The sequence below is a fragment of the Rutilus rutilus genome, assembly GCF_951802725.1.
Source record: "Rutilus rutilus genome assembly, chromosome: 1".
In the NCBI taxonomy this organism is placed as follows: domain Eukaryota; kingdom Metazoa; phylum Chordata; class Actinopteri; order Cypriniformes; family Leuciscidae; genus Rutilus; species Rutilus rutilus.
Window position 1 is genome coordinate 25,924,967 of NC_140209.1, and position 19,566 is coordinate 25,944,532.

Sequence of the window (19,566 nt, forward strand, 5' to 3'; positions counted from 1 at the left end):
ACAGTGTTCAGTGTGTACATAAACACAGCGTCAGTGGCGTAGCGACAACAACTGTGAATACGTAGTTGAATGGCCAGTTGCACTGAAGGATACAGGGCAATATATAACGGCACAAATCATAGCACATATTAGTGTGCAGTGTGTACATAAACACAGCGTCAGTGGCGTAGCGACAACAACTGTGAATACGAAGTTAATCAGAATGGCCAGTTGCACTGAAGGATACAGGGCAATATATAACGGCACAAATCATAGCACATAATAGTGTGCAGTGTGTACATAAACACAGCGTCAGTGGCGTAGCGACAACAACTGTGAATACGTAAGTTAGTTAAATCAGCATGGCCAGTTGCACTGAAGGATACAGGGCAGCCTGACAACATAAGCTGTAAGCACATCAATATGTAATGTTATGTAGGCCCAGCGTCAACAGCATAAGCGGTAACGACTGCGCAACCCCGTAGTCAAAACCGACTAGAAGGGGGGTAAACACTCACCGGATTGCGGCTGTGCACTTTCCATTGTCAGAGCGGGGCGTCTAGAGACTCATAGCATCCGCACTTTCTCTTTTAGACACGGAGCCATGGCCTTTGCCTCGTCTATCTAGACGCGCGTCTTGCGCACGACTGAGTTACCAAGGACGTCGTGGAAGACGGAGTCTTTCTTGAAGTAGCCTGGCTGATATACCGGGCTAAGTATTATCAACAGAGCCTATCGCGTCGAGTCCTTCTAGCGAGCCCGCGAAGAGGACCGGAGTGGCGACGGGCAGCGTCAACTAGGGCGGGAGAGGGCCCACCAGCGGCCTGCTGGCGGCAGTGGGCCTCATCCCCGCTGATGCCCGAGTTTATTCCCCTGAGGACGCACACTGTCCGGCACAGCCTTTGTCGTCCGTGAGTGCGGCCTCGGTTGATCCTTGTTAGGGTAGAGCGAGTCAATAGGACCCGCACATATCTGGCATATAGGTTAGCAGCCATCGGATGCGGGGAGGAAACATGGTGAGTAACCTCTATTGCAACTTCCACGATGACTTCAGATAAGACTTCTAGCGTGAAGAAAGAGATTCTGGGGTATTGTCGCGCCCATGCTATTTATACTGCCCGCGGACCGGTCAGCATTTGCATGTTCGCGTCAATTGGCCAGCTGTCTCCAGCTGGCGTTAGCCTATAAGATTTCAGTGAAAATGGAGAAGGAAGGAGTTCCCATATACGTCAGTGACGTAATGTCGAAGTGACCGCCTTGAAAGGGAACTAAATTAATATTGTTATTACTGGTAAAGTTACCGGGTAGGCTACCGGACATTAGGACACAACATCTGTGCAACTGTCATTGTACTGTAGTAGCCTATGTCAGCGTTGCATTATCTCATCTCATCTCACCAATAGTTATAGCATAATTTGCTACAACTCACACATTCAAACGTAGTCAGAGAAGGGCCTCATCTTTCTCTCCGATCACATACGTTCCGAAACACTCAAACTGCGCTGCTTTTTACAGATTTTTTACAGATTACATTCTTTACTCCAGTAATGTGCCGCCACATTTTAAGCTAAAATCCAACGAAACATACAACTTTGTTTGAATGTCAAAGAACAGTTGCAAAAAAAAAAAAAACACACACAACAACAACAACAACAACAACAACAACAAAAAACCTTCGCCCCTTTAGTTACTGTTGCTATGCCCGACAAGCTAAGCTACACCGCGCTCACGCCAAACCATGATCTCACGCAATGAAAAACACATCGCGCAGCAGAGAGGACACTGACAACACGCTGACAGACAAGACAGTGGTTACTTTTGATATTAAACAAAGTCTCAACGTTAAAATTTGGTCATTTTTAAAGAAATTTAGACAATACCGTTTTGTGGCGGTAGTATCTTGTAATGTAATGTATCTTGACAGATCGCTGTGGTGCCTCAAGTTAAAGCTGCTCGTGAACCGATCATCTCTTCCTTCTAGTTAATTTATAGCATCAAATAAACATGAATGAACATAAGAAGGAATGTAGTTTTAACTGCGGAAAGATGTCAGTAGGCCTACTCATCAGTACACTCCGTTTTTTCAAGTTCAAATCCTCCAACGTTGAACTCTCCTCCTGACTGCTTTGTCGGACAAAAAAAAAGTCGGATTATGATTGGCCAAATCGCCTGTCAATTGGCTGCCTGCCAATGTGGCAGGAAGATGCCCGCCAATTGCAGAATTCACCCGCATTTGGCGTGTGGTCGGGTGTTAATTTCAGGCCCTGCTTACTCATAATATTTAAAAGTCACTGTCGCCTCGCCAACCTGGTGTAAGATAATTGTGTAACTTACCGGATTTTTACATATTCGATAACAAAATACTTTGTTAACATAGAATATTTTTCAAACCACCAACACACAAGAAAGACAGTGACGGGACAAAGAAAATAAGGTAATGATAACAAACAATATACAAAAAAAAGTCTGAACTCTGAACGAGTCATTTTGTGAACCTGTCCTGCAAAAGATTCGATTCTCTGGGATGAATCACTTTACTTGTGCGGTTCTGAATCTCCCGCGGTCAGCGCGCACGGAAGCGGCTCCACCCTCTCCCGCTGGAGTCTTGGAAGTGGGCGGGTCTTAGAGTGCGCTGAGACTTCTGATTGGTCCTATTCCAGCGTCGCGCGCATTGCGCATGATCAGTGACCCCGCTGGCCGCTGCCTCATCCTGTATTTACTGCTACTGAAAATGGCCGCTACATATGCTGCCGAGATTTCACAGAGAGAAACAAAAACTACTTTTACAATCGACTAAATGAAACGGATTCGACTCGAATGCTGCGAGGAAATATTATATAATTTAAAACGGACTTCATTTCGTTTCGTGTCAGCATTTAACTGTTGTTTAATAGTGTGAGCGCTAATTTTAGCTCAAGCTAACAGTCAGGAGCGCGCGCGTGCACGCGCGTGTGTGTTCGGGCTCGAGCAGAACCGGAGAGTCCAATGGCTGACCCGAGAAAAGTGCCGTTCGTCACCCTCGCCTCGTTCAGCACCACACCGCCGGCAACCGAGCCAAAGAAACGCCGACGGGAGGACGAAGAGAATGAACCGAGTCCCGGTGTCACCGCCCCGGGGGTGTTCGGTGCCGGGAAACCGGCAACGGAACCCGGAGAACCCAAACGCACCGTCCGCCTGAACCTGAGCCTGTCAGAACCGAGTGAGCAGAAGTCAGCGGAGTTTAACTACGGCGAGCTGGTCCACTCGAGCCTGCAGGTGAGATCCGCGGGGTACGGGTGTGGGTTCGAGCCCAGACTAGAGCAGGTGAACCGAACCTGTAGTAAATACATCGTTAGATACTACAGAGTTACTTTTTGACTTAACCACAGCAGCACATAAATGACTAACTTAGTGTGTTGTTTAGTGGTTATTAAATACCTGAACTGGAAACTGAAAGGTTTTAGGTTCAAGCCAAGTTTCTGTCAACCTGTCAAATGTATAGGGATCGTTAATTCAGTGTAACAGTATAACTACACCAGTAGCCGGATTGAGATTAATGATGGGTGGTTTAGTTTTCTTTTTAATGAAATCTGAGAGCTTTCTTGACCCTCCTTTGACAGTCTACGCAACTACCACTTTCAAGCCCCAGAAAGCTAGTAAAGACATCATTAAAGTCATCCATGTGACTCCAGTGGTTTAACCTCAGTTTTATGAAGTGAGTAGTAAAGAAGTTTTGGTGATATTTGTTTATTCACATTAGCTTGACAGCTCTGGTTTTGTTTTTCCTTTTATGTCAGCAAGTAGTACACTGTAAAATCTAGAAAAAATACTGCACATGGGTATATCGCACCACTTATTGAATGGTATATTGTATACATATCGATGCCACCATATCGATATCGGTCATGCTATGTTTTAATGTTATCATTGGCCAGATAAGAACATTTTGCCAATATATTAAAGCTGATAAATAATGGATTATTTCCTTCAGCTGAGACACTTACGCTTACGTTCGCCATGATGGTTTTGAGTTGCTTGAAATATGATGGGAATCACTTAAGAAAAGGAAAATCAAGTAAAGTGCAACATGTGCAGCGCAAGTCTGTCTTATCGGCTGCATAAAATTATAATGACATTATAATTGCGTGTTTGGGACATGGTCTTTAATGGTGAGACTTTTGATTTTGTAATCAGGCTCTCAAAAATTATATAAAAATTTAGATTTATCGGCCAATATAACGGTTATCATCTTTCAAATATAAAGAATTATCGGTTATTGGTATGATTGGTGTCTGTTTGCATGTAATTGAGTCGATTGGTTGTGTCTGACCGGTTTAATTTGCTCCTCAAGGTGAGGAAAGTTCCTCAAGGTCTCAAACCTGCTCTGGATCCCAGCGACCCGTTTGCAGACGAAGACAAAGAACGGCAAGAAGTCGAGGCTCTCGCCAGGAAGTTTGAGAGCAAATATGTATGTATTATTTTATTGACGAATGCACACATCCACCTGCAACCAACATGTGTGTGCGTGTGCGTGTGTGTTTACCCAGAAAACATGTAATCTTAATCACGACACGTCAAATGAATATAGTGTATTATCATCTCAGGGAAACACTGTTGTTAAGAAGAAGCGGCGAGACCGGATGCAGGATCTCATCGATATCGGTTACGGCTATGATGAAACCGATCCGTTTATCGACAACTCCGAGGCTGTGAGTATCAGAGAGAGCTTCACCCAGAAGTCCACCACTGATTATCTCCCGAAATGCTCTCAGTGACCGTTCGTTACATGATTAACAGCACATGATGGGGTGTCCGAGTCAGTTCAGACACAGCTTTGTGTTTGACCACATGCACGGCATCTCAAACTACTTGGAAATCCATTCTGACTCTTCATCCTTATCAAAATAAATATGAAAGAGTTTTTGTGAATGAATGTAAAGCCTCTATATTTCACTCTGCAGCTTTAATGACCCGCAGGCCGACCGTATATGATGTCTGTTGTGTCTCTGCAGTACGACGAACTCGTTCCTGCGTCACTGACCACTAAACTCGGCGGTTTCTACATCAACACCGGCACGCTTCAGTTCAGGGCCGCGTCTGAATCAGAGGGAGAGGGCGGAGGAAAAGACTCCAATCACTTCAAGGTGATCTTCATCATCTTCATCTTCATCATGGCACATGCTGTGGAGGAAGTGTCAGGTTTAGCACAGCCAGAATTATATGTGTTTTATGAGTATATGAGTGGTGGTGTTGCATATTTGTAACATGTCCTAGCCTGATTATTATTAAACCACAGAAGGCTGCAGATGAAACGTATACAGTATTGTTCGCACACTCTGTTCAGCATGTTTCTCTGTTTTTTAGCTTTAATATCGAAGTAGCAACAATATAATATATTAATTACTTCGTTCTAATCACACTTTTAGCCACAAAAATTACTATATATATAATGTAATTTATTTATGTATTTATTTATTTTGCACATTAATGGCACAAAATCATTCATTGACACTTTTTATGTTATTACTTTTTATGCCATTATTGGATATTTCATTGTTTCGACCTATTTTAAGATTTAGATGATCATCTAGCACTACTTTAAAGGGATGCAATCGATTATGGCAAAGCTTTGATTCTTTAAAAGGTCAAGTGCATCTCAGTGTGAGTTGCTGGGTGCATATAACAATAGTTTTTACTATGTTTATTTTTTATTTTTTAACAAATTAATTTATAATTGTAATATAGGCCTATTTATTGATTATTAGCCATAACTTGAAAATAATTTTTTGGTGGATTTTTATCTTATAGCAGTTCAAAATAATCACAATATTACTTTTTTTTTACCAAGTAATGCTGTTCTTATTAATGGTCAGTCTTTTATATTCCGAGAGATTTCTATCAGAGATCTGATCAGCTTTCTGAGTCTGTGATGGTGTGATTGACTGAGATGATGTTCTCGACTCTGATTCACAGAAGGATGGAGAGGAGCGGGTGATTAAGAGAAGGAAAAAGAAGCAGGACGGCGGCCTGGAGGAGAAGAAACCCAGGAAATTCAAAGTACCCAAGACAGGGTGAGTTAAATGCCCGTGTGTTTCAGTACGCTATGAGCTAAACAAGCACTAGATGCGCGTCTTTGACCGATGCGCAGGGCTCGCAAAATCGCCTGCCCGACGTCCCGGGGCTATTGTGTTTTCCAGTCGGGCTACCAAAATGCATAACCGGCCTGCCCGACGGGCTATCTGAAATAGTGTTTGCATCAGTCTCGTTATAATCAGATTCAGCACGTTCTTCATCTTCAATCCGCAGCGGCGCCAAGCAGAGCGCACGTCAGAAACAGAGGTGTGTGTGTGTTCTTCTGAGTCTCATTGGTCTGTCACTCAGTGGTCTGTGGTGCTCGTCAATGTCAGAATATTTGAGATGACCAATCAAATCAAAGTAGGCGGGCTTTATGTTCACAAGAAGCTGCTGAGCGCGAATTTGAGCAGAGCGACTCGACGCTTCAGTTTACGGTCAAGTGCGAGATAAGATGTAAGTAGCTAAACTAAACATTTCATATTTGACAGCTTTTTTAGGTCATAAATGTGAAACGAATGACAAAAATAATCAGGCAAATGAATATACTTTTGTCGAATTTCGCCATTTTGAACTGAAAATAGGCCGTAATGTGACTAATAATTAGTTTACTGACATTGTGAGGTGACATTAGCATTAACAAAGCCGTTTTCATCATAGGCACAAGATTAATAATGAATGTGTACATGTTGAGAATTAATATACAATTTGTAGCCTTCAGTAAATTAAAAAAGTTCAGCTTTAGGAGAGAGAAAAAGAAAGAGTGATGGATAAGAAGTGAGAGCAGGTATCATTTACTGCCCGCTGACATGGTTTTAAAGCTATTTCTTTTCCTTTTTTGGCCTTCAAACGTCTTGAAATGGACATATCAGAGAAATAAAACATTTGAACCCCCTAATAACCTTAAATGTAGGACCTCTTTGATTATAAAGCCCTGTCTACGGCCCTGTATTAGGAATAAGATCAATAATGAATGTGTACATATTGTGAATGAATTTAATAAACTTAGTTAGGCTACCTAGCTTTCCTAGTAGCTTTCAGTAAATGAACACGTCTGAGAAAGTGATTCATAAATCAACCTATCAGTTGACCCTTTGTTTACTTTCTTCACTGACAGACAAAAATTAAAAGCCTATATCAGTCAAGGCTCAGCTTTAGGAGGGGAAGAGACAGAGCAAGAGAAAAACAAAGAGAATAGGAGTGTGATGCTGATGAGGAGAGAAAAATAATCAGCTGCCCACTTACATGGTTTTAAAGCTATTGTTATCCAATTTTTTTGGCCTTCAAAACATCTTAAAATGCACATATGTAATTCAGAGAAATCTAAATTTTCTTGGGGTGCCCCCCAACCCCCCTAACTAGCATATCTCACATTCGGGACCTCAGTGATGAAAAACCCCTGCCATCTGCATGTTAATGAAACAAGTTAATAGTGAGTATTAGACCCTAAACTAAAGAGTTAATTTTTTTTTTTTTTTTTTTTTTTTATCATACCCTCATTGGGGGCTGAGCCACAGACACAGACTGATTCATGTTCTATACTGGTCAGTTCAGTTAGAACCAGATGCATATTTGTTGATATTTGTGTTTTGAAAAAGTTTTTGATTCATTGTTTTGACTCCTAATATTCTACATTAAAAATTGTAGTCTTTTTATATGGGCTAGTAAAAATTCATTTCGGGCTACCAAAATTTGAAGAGTGCCTGGCCGAAGGGCTACCAGCGATTTAGAAATTTTGCGAGCCCTGATGCGCCATGTCTCACTACTTTTTTCGAGACCCTGATGGCTTTTCCATTCTTCAGCTCTGCATCTCACATTTTTAAAGCGCAAAAACGTTCTGAATGAACGGCCCTTTTGTGTGTGTTCATTTGCTGCTGCTGAAGGAACGGTTTTGGGTCTTTGAGAGTATTAGAGTTTGTTCATGAATGTTTAAAGAAATATGTAGTAAGTATGTCATAAACCTGTATTGTGTCATAAACCTACAATTGTGGTTCCAAACCTGAATGTAGAAATCATTCTGATATGATGATTTGGCACTCAAGAAACATTTCTGATTATTATCAGTGTTTAAAACAGTTGAGCTGCTTCATATTTCTGTGGAAACCAGCATTTATTTGAAATAGAAATCTTCTATAACATTTATAAATGTGTGTTTTTGATCAATTTAATAACTAAAAGCATACATTTCCGTACTCTTCCCAATCTTTTGAACCCTAGTGTGTATGACACCAGTTTTGTTCTTCTCTTTCTGACAGCGTGTCGGCTCTGAACCGGCCGGAGAAGAAGAAGAGGAAGAAGCTGATGAAGGACTCTCTGTCTCTGGCGGCCATGATCCGTCGCTTCAGCCGCGAGAAAGAGGAGATCCGCAATAAGCACCCGGCGTCGGTCGTCAAGCTCGTCCGCGCGCAACCCAACGCTGCCGCCGTCGCCCCCAGCAACGACCTCTCCATGGCCGACCTGACCTCTGACCCGGCGATGATGTCGCTGCTGGGCGGAGCCACGGAGAACGACATGCTGCAGGAGCTGATGGGCGACCTGGACTTCGGGCTGCTGGACTCTCCTCAGCCGGCGAGTCCCGGGCAGAGCGAGAACGGCTCCCAGAAGCCCGGAGTCGCGGGTCGAGTGCAGAAGACGGGGTTGGTGCCGCCGCCGCCGCTTCCCAGCAGCCTCCCTGCTCCGCTTATCAAGCGCATAGAGGACCTGCGGGCGGTGAGTGCTGACCTGTACACACACACCTCAGTCGCTGCGTTTAGTTGCATAAACACTGATTCATGATCCTCATGAGACGCTTTTAGAAACGGGAGCAGTTTGAAAAGTTTGTGTTTGTTTGGATGTGTGTGTGATTGTGATTTGTGTGTGTGTTCGAGTTTGAGTCTGTGTGTGTGTGTGTGTGTGTGTGTGTGTGATTGTGTGTGTGCCATCTTTTCTTTCCAGGCAGATTCCAGTGGAAAGAGAGAGAGTGAAGGAGACGAGGTAGAGAGAGGTGTAGGAGGAAGAGAAGATCCACATGATAGAGAGAAAATAGACAGAATACAGGGAGAACAGGAAGAGCGGAAGGTTAGAAAGATGGAGATCTGTGGAAAACAGGGTATCATAGTGTCAGTAAATCAGAAGATGCTGTTTTGTTCTGATGTCTATAATGGGAGGTGTCTTCAATCTTTTGAAGTGAACATGGTATGACATTCGCAACTTATTTTACTCTCATAATGTGATGCATTTCCAAGTGAAACTTGTAGGACTGGACTTGATTTAATCCATAAGGATTTGATGGGATGGCGATGTTTTATAATTTTTTGTTAACACATAATTATAAAACGCATCAAGACCAGAAACGTGTGTCAAAGTAAACAGCCTCAATTTTACTTTCATGTTGACTTTACAGATGATTGGATTGTGAAGTGATAGATGAGCTGCAGCTTTAGTTTTATGTAAGATGAATAGTACATTTTCTTTTGTTTTTCCTTGCATATTTTGCTACTTTTTTAAACAGGGTTCCCGCGTCCTACACGGTTCCTTGAAATCCTCGAAAGTTTGTGAATCTGAAAAATAGATATATATCTGAAAATAAACATACATAAGCCCCTTTCACACAGAGATTCCGGAAAATACACGGATAAAGTGACCCGGGATTTGACCCGGGTTCGTTTGATTTTGGTTCATTCACACTGCCAGTGATTTTCCGGAATCAGAGAGCGCGTTCACACACAACCCGTGTATGTCCCGGAAAGACACGTGACATCGATGTGACTTGTAATGTCTCAGCAGTGTCTTCAGTTTGCTTATGAGCTGCGATTTCTCTCTCGGGAAACCACGCTTGTGCATTTATTTCTCTGATTCGATCATAAACTTGCGCATTACGTACCGTTTCACAGCTGGCGAACGATCCCGCGCTTCAGCGTCATCACTGCGACACGGCATTAATACGGCTTTTGTTCACACAGCGCGCGTTCCGGGACTGAACACGGCAATGTTACTAGGTCCCCAACCCGGCATCGATGCCGGCATCAATCCCTGGTCGTGTTTGCGTTCACACAGAAGGCGTTCCGGCAATTTGCCGGCAATTTCCCGGGTTCAATGCGCTGTGTGAAAGGGGCTATAGATACAGGTCCTTGAAAGTGCTTGAATTTATTTTGTGCAAGTTTTCTGGAAAAAATTCCATATTATTCCCTCCGGTCCACTAATGTGTTATTTTGCCAACACTTTGTGGCCTATGCACACTAGCCTGCTTGATTTACGTTCGTTACACGCATTTACCTTAAGTTACGTTAAGTGTTTCCCGCGTGAGGTACTTTGTGTTGTACGTTGTCATGACGTTCACGCACGCCCGAAACTACTACGATGGTACCTCAACGTTTCATGCAAAAATTAATCCAAGAGACTTTTAGAATACAGTGTAGGATGTACCGAGTTTTATGTAAACCAGAAATACGACAAATACAATATCAGATCTCTGTCATATGGCCAAAAATCAATGCAAAAAAATAAAGAAGCTTTTTTGCATAGTTGTGAAAACTGTAACAATGTATCTTACAAGTTAACACGATGTAACCTTGCTCTCACTTGAAATGTGTCCCCACATTAAGTCCTTGAATTTGAGGGTATTGGACCTGGAAAGTCCTTGAAAGGTGCTTGATTTTGAAGTTAACCAAGGTGTGGGAATCCTGTTTAAAGTATTTGTCGCCATGAAGATAGCCATTACATTTGAGCTGTCGTTAACTGCTTGTTTTCCTCTCAGGCGTCTCGTCAGTTTGATATGGAGGGCAGGAAGAAGTTTTTCACGCTGGACATGAACAACATCCTGCTGGAGTGAGTTCAGTTGGCCGTTGTTTTCATTCCCAGCATCTCTGGTTGGTTTGATCATCTCACTCTCTCTCTCTCTGTGTGTGTGCAGTATCGAGCTGCAGGTGCAGGAACAGTCTGCGTCTGTGCGCGCCGCCGTCTACACTCATCTGGAGGCGTTCGTGCCGTGTAATAAAGAGGCTCTGCTGAAGCGGCTGAAGAAGCTGAGTCTGAACATCCAGGACGACCGGCTGCGGGCGCCGCTGCTCAAACTCAAGCTGGCCGTGTGCAGCGTCATGCCGGAGCAGATCGCTCGATACAACATGGACTGCATGGCCAAAGTTGCCAAGTAAGAAACTGGACTACTACTGAGTAAGGAGTAAAAGCTATATATATATATATACAGCAGTCAACATTTGAAGTGGATCAAAAAAGTTCATCAAAGTTGTTCTAAGACAAGAACGGGTATTGTTAAAAATTCATGTATAACTGATGAAAGGTTTTGATCCACTTCAAATGTTGACTACTGTATTAAAGGGATAGTTACCCAAAAATGAAAATAAGCCCATGATTTACTCACGCTGAAGCCATCCTATATATGACATTCTTCTTTCAGACGAATACAATCGGAGTTTTATTAAAAAATGTCCTGGCTCTTCCAAGCTTTATAATGGGAGTCAATGGGTGTATGTCTTTGGAAGTCCATCAAAGCCTATCTATTCATGATTAAAGTGCTCCAGACGGATCTGGGGGTTAATAAAGGCCTTCTGAAATATATCCATATTTAAAACTTTTATCAACTAAAGTAACTAGCTTCCGGCAGACGGCGTTACGCATCGATTTACAGCAAAAGAGTAACACTTGAACTTGACGCACAACATAATGACGGCAATTGACGCCTCTCGCGGTTCAAACAAACAGGACTGGGCAACCTTGGTCGTCATTACGTTCTTCAGGATGAGTAAATCATGGGCTAAATTTCATTTTTGGGTGAACTATCCCTTTAACTAATGGTAAGTCAAGGGGCGACCAGTCTTACTTTTTAGTATCAAATTAGACCAAGCTACATTAATATGTAACTGACTTAAACCAGTTATGAACAGTTTTTTAAAAGGAAAAAATTGTGATGACTAACTTTTAAGACTAGTCTAGTCTTAGCAGTTTATGCAACCGTGTTGTTCTTAAGCCGTATGCTCTTCTTTCTTTATGGACCACAAAAGGAGAATTTTTAATAACATTTCCCACTCTCTCTCGTCCATATAATGGCAGTGAATGGCGACCAGCATCAAGTTATTTAAAAAAAAAGACACAAGGATCACAAAATGATCCCATGTGACACCTGTCGTATATAGTGTTCTGGGGTGTACGATAGGACATTGAATGTATTTAGCGAAATTCAAGACCTTGGCCATTGGTCTTCGGTGCACAACGCGTTTGTTTGTTTGACTCTATTAGGGCCGCAGTTTCATAGAATTATTTATCTTTTTTTTTACAAAATTGAATAAATTGTTGTTTTTATGAATTTAATTAATTAGACATGCTTTTTGTGAAACCTTTAAAATGTAATCCTGTTTTAAATGTAAAACTTAAAACAGAAAACACAGAATTTGGTAAATATAAAACGGAATTTGAGAAAATAAAAATAAATTGTATTTCATACGGCCCTAAACGCATAATCTTTGTTAAACTTTAAATAAATTGTTGTTATTCAGTTTTAAGTTTTCAGTATTAAGTTTCATGATTTCAATTAATTAGACGTGCTTTTTGATTACTAAATTTTAATTGAACCATTCAAATGGAGTAAAAAAAAAAATCTATAAAAATCAAAACGTAAAAAGAAACGGTTTTAATATGGTCCTAATAAATGAAGAGACTTCTGTGTGTTTACCGTTGTGTGTGTGTGTGTGCAGGCAGCAGACCGAAGACGGCGACAGAAACGGCTCAGAGGAGGAAGACGATGAGAAGCCAGGACGAAGAGTGATGGGACCCAGGAAGAAATTCGTATGGGACGAAAAACTCAGGTGGAAGTCATAGAGGATCACTAACTCGATCGGCATGAGACAGACCTGCAATGCTAAAAACATTGATAATTTATTGTTTTAATTATGTATTTTAATTAAACAGTAAATGATATTATTTGCATTTAAACATTCAAATATTTTATTATTATTTTAATGTTATTACATTTTTAATTAAACATAAAAACATTTAACATTCGCTTACTGGATCCTTGGACTGAAAACTTTCCAGGAGTTTAAAACATAAACATTGCTAATTTTGTATTTTAATTCAACATTAAATGATTTTGATTGCATTTAGCATTACAAATATTTTATTTTTTTATTTTCTATTAAACACAAAAATATTGAAAATATATTATTTTTAGCTTGATATCTGTGTGTGTGTGTGTTTGCGCAGGACTCTGCTGTGTAATCTGGTACGGGTGAAGCTGGGCTGTTACGCGCTGGAGGCTCAGAGTTCACTCTCACCTGAGGATTACCTGAAGGTCTTCATGGAGACGGAGGTCAAACCGCTTTGGCCCAAAGGATGGATGCAGGCCAGGTGGGTTTCGGCACCACAGCACCAGTTCTCGGACCTCTGCTGGTGTCAGTGCCTGGTGAACAATGTTGATTCACTAAACATCCTGACTGATTCATCTCTCTCTCTCTCTGCTTCTCAGGATGCTGTTTAAAGAGAGCCGAATAGCTCACAATCATCTCACTGGAAACACGTGAGTTTCTCCACTCTGGTTTATTTTAAAACACTAACTAGATGCTGAATCTACATTTATTCATTAGGATTGTCATTCACAACATGGAGCCTTATTTGACCCACTTCTCTTAGTGCACGTTCACAGGTCCTCTGTAAATGATTGTGGCATTCACAACTTATTTTGCTTTCGTAATCTAACACTTTATGACTGGGACACAATTAAGGGCTGATATGTAATCATTTTAGGGGAATAACATGCATCACTGAACCAGATTGAGACCAAAAACATGTGTTATGTGCTCAATTTTAATGCCATGTACTTTTTTAAAGTATTAATTGGTGTGTTAATATAACATTTATCATAGCGTTTATGTCTTTAAAAAGCCGTTCTCTAAGGCATCTGGTTATTGTTAAACATTAACAGCTGGATCTAGATTAATTCATAACAGTTCACATTAAATCATTTCCCCATACTTCATATTAGTGCACATTCACAGATCTATTGTAAGTGATTCATTAGTTCATGTTAGGAAGTTGAAACGGTCACCCGTGGTTAGGGTTGAAAAAATATAATTTAATAATAAAATGAGGAAAAAGTACATCTCACCACATAGTCATTAATACATATTACATCATATATTAATATTTTCATCATTTCAAAGAACTGTACTGTTAAATTATCATGCACGTTCATGGATACATGATGCACAATGAGTAAAACTAATCTTCAGTATTGAACTATGGGCCATAGTGTGAACAGCTATCAGCGTTGTGTATCGTGCCTAATGCTCGACTCCTGTTTGTCACTGTACTCGTCTTTACCTGGATTACAATCGTCATCCATCAAAACATTACTAGCGCGACACTGGTTTGCTTTATCCAACTGAGAGGTGTAGTGTGTGTATCATTATGCTCATGCAGCGGTTGGGTGTTTCGAGCCGCCGTTCAGTCTGTATTTCACACAGGGAAACGGCTCCGAAACAATCACAGAGTAGCAGAGAGATCGTGCTTTGACGCCAAATACACTCTTCTCTCTGCCATCTCTGATGATATCAGCTGTGTTTTCTCTGCATCAGGACTGCTTGACTGCATTCACTTACTGGATCCTCGGACCGAAAACTTTCCAGGAGTTTAAAACAACAGATCTTATCGAAAACAGGAGTGGAAACATTGACGTTGTTTTTCCACACTTTGAAAACCCCTGGGCTATACTGTCAATAATAAACAATGTTTTGTTTTTTTGTTTTTTTCATTAGCATTTAGCACGATGGTAATTTTACTTAGGAAAAAATACTAATCCTTGGTAATAAAATGGATAACTGGCTTAATATTGAACAATTCACTTGCGTCACTGACAGAAGTTTTTTTTAAATTACATTTAAATTAAACTTTACAAATATATTTTTTTATAGTTTTTAGTAAACATAAAAAATATTGCTAATTTATTATTTTTATTTGTATTTTTATTAAAAAAATTTTTTTTTTGCATTTAAACATACAAATATTTTATTGTTATTTAAATTTTATTCAATTTTTAATTAAACATTAAAAATATTTAAAATCCGTGGACTGAAAACTTTCCAGGAGTTTAAAACATACAAAATATTGCTAATTTTGTATTTTAATTCAACATTAAATGATTTTAATTATTGCATTTAAGCATTAAAATATTATATAAAATTATAAAATTATTAACATTTTTCATTAATTAAACATAAAAATATTGAAAATATATTATTTAATTAAAAAATATATACAATAGGCAACATTTGAAGTGGTTCAAAAAAGTTCATCAAAGTTGTCCTTAGACAATAACGGGTATTGTTCAAAATTCATATATAACTTTGATGTATACTTTGATAATTAATGTATTTTTTATCTTTGTATTTTTCTTTATTTTATTTAACACTGAAGTAAAATGGGAGCAGTTTTGTCATCACAGTTTCTGACCGTAAAAACTGCATTGATTTGTTTTTGTTTTTCAGAGTAAAGAAGCGGATGTTACCGACCCCCAAAGCCAAACCCAAGCCTCAGGACAGTGGTGTTCTCCAGCGCCCGGCCCTCTCCGTGGACCCCACCACCCCTACCCCCACCGTCCCGCGCGGACCGTCCCCGCCGGAGCCCATCTGCCTGTCGGACTCTCTGGACGAGGATCTGACGGCCCCGTCGCTGGACTCCATCTCTCACGCTCTAGCCATGCTCAGCAGCGCCGCTAAAGGCCTGGCCCAGTCCGACAGCCCGCCGTCCACCGACACTCCCAAACCGGCCCAGTCGCTGCACACGGCGTCACCACACCTGGCCAAAAAGAGTGCCAACACCCTCCCGCCTCATTCTCCCAGCATCCTCTCCTCCTCGTCTGCATCTCCGGTCGTTAAAGGAGTGAGTGTTTTATCACAGGTTCAGAGGCCTTCGGTTATTCCCGCTCAGCGACCGACAGTGACTCAGCCCACTAAACTGGGCGTGTCCCAGCCGAAGCCCCGCCCACCTCCCACATCATCGCCTCTTCACGCTCCTCAAAAGATTCCAGCGAAATCATTGGTCGCCATGTCAACGGGTCTCATCAAAACAAGCAATAACAGCTCATCGCCGCAGTCGCGCGCACTTCTCACCACTTCCTCGCCGTCGCTCATAAACGTTAAATCCGTTCAGCCTTTCCACGTGACCGTGACGCCGCAAACTAAAAAACTTGCGCCCCACGAGTCGCCCAAACCGGGCTTCATCACGCCCATGCAGGCCACGCTCACCAAATCGCCACACAACCCCAGCTCAAACATCATCAAGCTCACTCCCACCGGCCCGGCCGTCTCCAGGCCGCCCACGTTACCCAGCATGCACCAGCACGCCTCTAAGAACCAAGGCTTCCACGCGGGGTTCATCGCCGGCGGTTACAGCTCCCCCGTGGGGCAGAAGAATTCCTCTCAGGGCAACAACATCTCCAGCCTCGCCACGACAACCGCAGCTGTTGCTAAGCAGCCGGTGACCAGCGCCTCGCCAGTGACAGGGACGGCCAATCACAGCCAGCGACACAGACAAGTGGGCGGAGCTAATCAGGGGGTGAAGACAATCACATCGGTGTCTACGGCCGCAGCGACTCAGCTCTCACAGGTCTCTCCGTCATAATTTCACTTTTTTATTAAATGTTAATGTATTGATTCATTGTTTTTTATTTAATTTAAAAAATATTTTTTTACTTGCTACTTTCAAACTCAAGGCATATTGTTGTTTTTTTGTTTTTTTCAATAGCATGATGGTAATTTTACTTAGAAAAAAAATAACTAGCATCTGATTTAGACCGAAGAATTATTATTATTATTATTATTATTATTATTATTTTAATTAATTACAATAAATGTAAATTAATGATATATAAAATTATTTTAATAATTAAATAATTAAATAAATAAAATAAAAAATATATATTTTTAATTAAATTGTTGTTTTTCGATTGTTTTATTTATTAGTTATAAATAATAATTATTTATTTGTTTTATTTATGTACTTTAGGCATCTTTGCGATCTGATCTTGGTTTTCTAGTGGTTTTCTCACTTATTTTCGCTCCGCTTGCTGCAGAAAGTGGGACTCCATTGGGATGCGTTGCTATTATCACAGTGAAGAGGCCTAATGAAGATTAATGATGTTTCCCCGTGTGCAGGTGTCGTCCGCCAGCGCTCTGCTCAGTTCGGCCGGCCCGTCTCTGCCTCTGGGTTTCGGGATGTTGGGAGGACTGGTTCCCGTCTCTCTCCCGTTCCAGTTTCCAAACCTGCTGAATCTTCCTTCATCTGTGGTTTCCACGGCGACCTCCGGCGTCTCGACCAATCCCAGCAGCTCAGGGTTCAACCTTCCCCAGAGTGAGTCGCTCTTTACACGTAAATATATTTAATACTGTATTATTATTATTATTATTATTATTTAAAAATTCTTAGTGAGGTGAATTTTACATACTTCATTAGATCTCACAGAATTGACACTGTTTGCTTTTTTAAAATTCCCTAGCATGTTTATCACTGCTGGAAAGTTTCTGATACACTCTTGCTTAATGAGCATGTATTACTGATTATAACCGTATAAGAAAATTGAAATGTAGGGAATTACGTGTTTGTTTATTTCTACAGAAATAGAGTACATTTTTACTCTATTTTTTGTAAGAAAATATTGTTAAATTGTATAAGATCTGTTCTTGATTGTATTGAATTTTTATTGTTACGACTAGTTTGCCATTAAAATAGTCTTTTCTGCTGATATGGTGTTAAATAATAAACACATAAAATACATTTAAACATAATATTACAATAAATATTGTAAAATAAATTAAAATCTAAATCATTTAAAGTGAGCATGTATCAGTAATATTCTGGCAGTGATAAATATTCCAGAAGTGATTCAAGTAGAATAAACATGTTTTTTTAATCTGTCAAGCAGACACAGTTATTTCCCAATGCCAGTAACTGGAAAACAACCCATTATGGACCCAGTAATGAGTCACTAGTATTTCTGCTCATGAGTCAGTGGAGTCAGATGTAAGCGAAGAAAATCAAATCTTCAGCTTGGCGCTTCAGTCACGTCTAATATACACTGCTGCAGTTAAAATACTGTCAAATCTGCAGAATTCAGACTTTCAATCATTTGTTAGGTTTTCTACTGGACACCATACTGTATATATGTGTGTATATGTGTGTGATATCTGCAATAACTAATTGATCAAATCTGTAATAATTAAATGAACTAGTCACATCACTGAACAAATTTGACTTAAGTAGTAAAAAGCTCCTTTTTATGGGTGAAAAATCTCATTGACATCTTACAGTTATAGTCAGTATTCCAATATTTTTTTCAAAACTGCTTCTAATAGCAAGTCAATGTCATTGTTAAACTTTACAATACTTCAGATGTGTTCTTATAGAATGTGAAAGACATTTAAACCACATTAAACGTTCAAATATGTCAAGTGTGTTCTTTTGGACACATTTAAACCACATTGCATTCTAACGTTGATCATTTCACACACTTTGCGCACTACGTGAAGCAGATATTGCATAGACTTCAGTGTTCGTTGGGAAAACATCATAATGAATGAATTAAGACTGTTTAGTTGATGTCAGCACTGCAGTCGTGTGTGTGTTTAGTAGTTTCTGTTGCTGCTGGTGTGTTTTTGTGGCTCATCTTCTGCTCTTCGTCCTCATGAATCTGATTTCCTCCATTGGTTTCATCTCTCTGTCCATCCCGTCTCATGCGTGTCTGTGTGTGTGTGTCCCGTCTCTCCTCAGATGTGTTAAAGGGTCTCATGTCAGGGGCTCAGGCTGCTCTGCCGCCACACTTGCAGCTGGCTTTCTCAGGTAAACGCTGACGACGCCTCCCGCTGGCTGCATGAGTCTTCTTCTGTCTTCTGTCGGGACACGCCGCCCGTGTTCGCTTCACTGACCCCTCTCTCTGTCTGTGCAGATGTCAATCAAACGCAGGGCGGAGACTTGCAGAGGAAGTCCTTATGACATCACGGAGCTCCCGACCGCTGGCTGATCCAGTGCTGACTGACTCCGCCCACTTTTATGCATGATCTGCTGGCTGTCCAATGAGACGGAACTGTTTTTATACGCATTTGAATATCATGAATAATGAATTAGTTTGAATAATGATGCGTCAGTTGTACATATGTATCAATGTTTACACAGACAGACCTAATCACTGTGGACGGGGAGGGAAACACGTATGTGTGTGTGTGTTTGCATGTACAGTAGCGGGCAGTTTTTTAACGTGTCGAGTGTTTGAATATTGATGAGCGAGTGAATGTGTTCCTCCCTCTCTCGTGTAGGTCAGTGTCTCTGGTGCTGTTCATGAACGAAACGCCCCTTTAAAGTCAAAACAAACTGAAAACCAAATGACGGTGGCGGGCGATTGTAATATACTTGAACTTTCAGGATTTGTTTACTTGCGTTTCAGGACACGTGCGAAATAAAAATGCAGAAGCCTTAGTAAAAACAGTGTGTGTGTGTTTCTGTGTGTGACTTGATTTTAGTTATTTATTTGTCAGCTCAAACACATTTTACCAG

The 19,566-nt window shown here is 40.9% G+C and overlaps 1 protein-coding gene across 3 annotated transcripts; it reads left to right on the top strand.

Moving 5' to 3' along the window:
• The first annotated feature begins 2,543 nt into the window (after positions 1 to 2,543).
• Positions 2,544 to 19,508, top strand: ubn2b (ubinuclein 2b). Of its 3 annotated transcripts, none has more exons than XM_084387582.1 (15): positions 2,544 to 3,234; positions 4,310 to 4,426; positions 4,563 to 4,667; positions 4,971 to 5,102; positions 5,932 to 6,029; positions 8,286 to 8,739; positions 10,766 to 10,836; positions 10,922 to 11,158; positions 12,720 to 12,830; positions 13,228 to 13,371; positions 13,490 to 13,540; positions 15,507 to 16,626; positions 17,175 to 17,388; positions 18,787 to 18,855; positions 18,962 to 19,508. In XM_084387582.1, exons 1-15 carry the CDS (start codon positions 2,965 to 2,967, stop codon positions 19,006 to 19,008), a joined length of 3,240 nt encoding a protein of 1,079 aa, XP_084243708.1. In that variant the 5' UTR covers positions 2,544 to 2,964; the 3' UTR covers positions 19,009 to 19,508. The 3 variants fall into 3 exon arrangements, with proteins under 3 accessions (XP_084243708.1, XP_084243710.1, XP_084243709.1); XM_084387583.1 differs by having other exon boundaries at positions 2,546 to 3,234; positions 17,175 to 17,370; XM_084387584.1 differs by lacking the exon at positions 18,787 to 18,855 and having other exon boundaries at positions 2,545 to 3,234; positions 17,175 to 17,370.
• The last annotated feature ends 58 nt before the right edge of the window (positions 19,509 to 19,566 follow it).

Bases quoted from the DNA above. Each gene is read 5' to 3' on its own strand.
- ubn2b (XM_084387582.1), top strand. From the start codon at position 2,965: ATGGCTGACCCGAGAAAAGTGCCGTTCGTCACCCTCGCCTCGTTCAGC. The intron at 3,235-4,309 runs GTGAGATCCGCG...TTGCTCCTCAAG, and splicing joins TGGTCCACTCGAGCCTGCAG to GTGAGGAAAGTTCCTCAAGG. The intron at 11,159-12,719 runs GTAAGAAACTGG...GTGTGTGTGCAG, and splicing joins TGCATGGCCAAAGTTGCCAA to GCAGCAGACCGAAGACGGCG.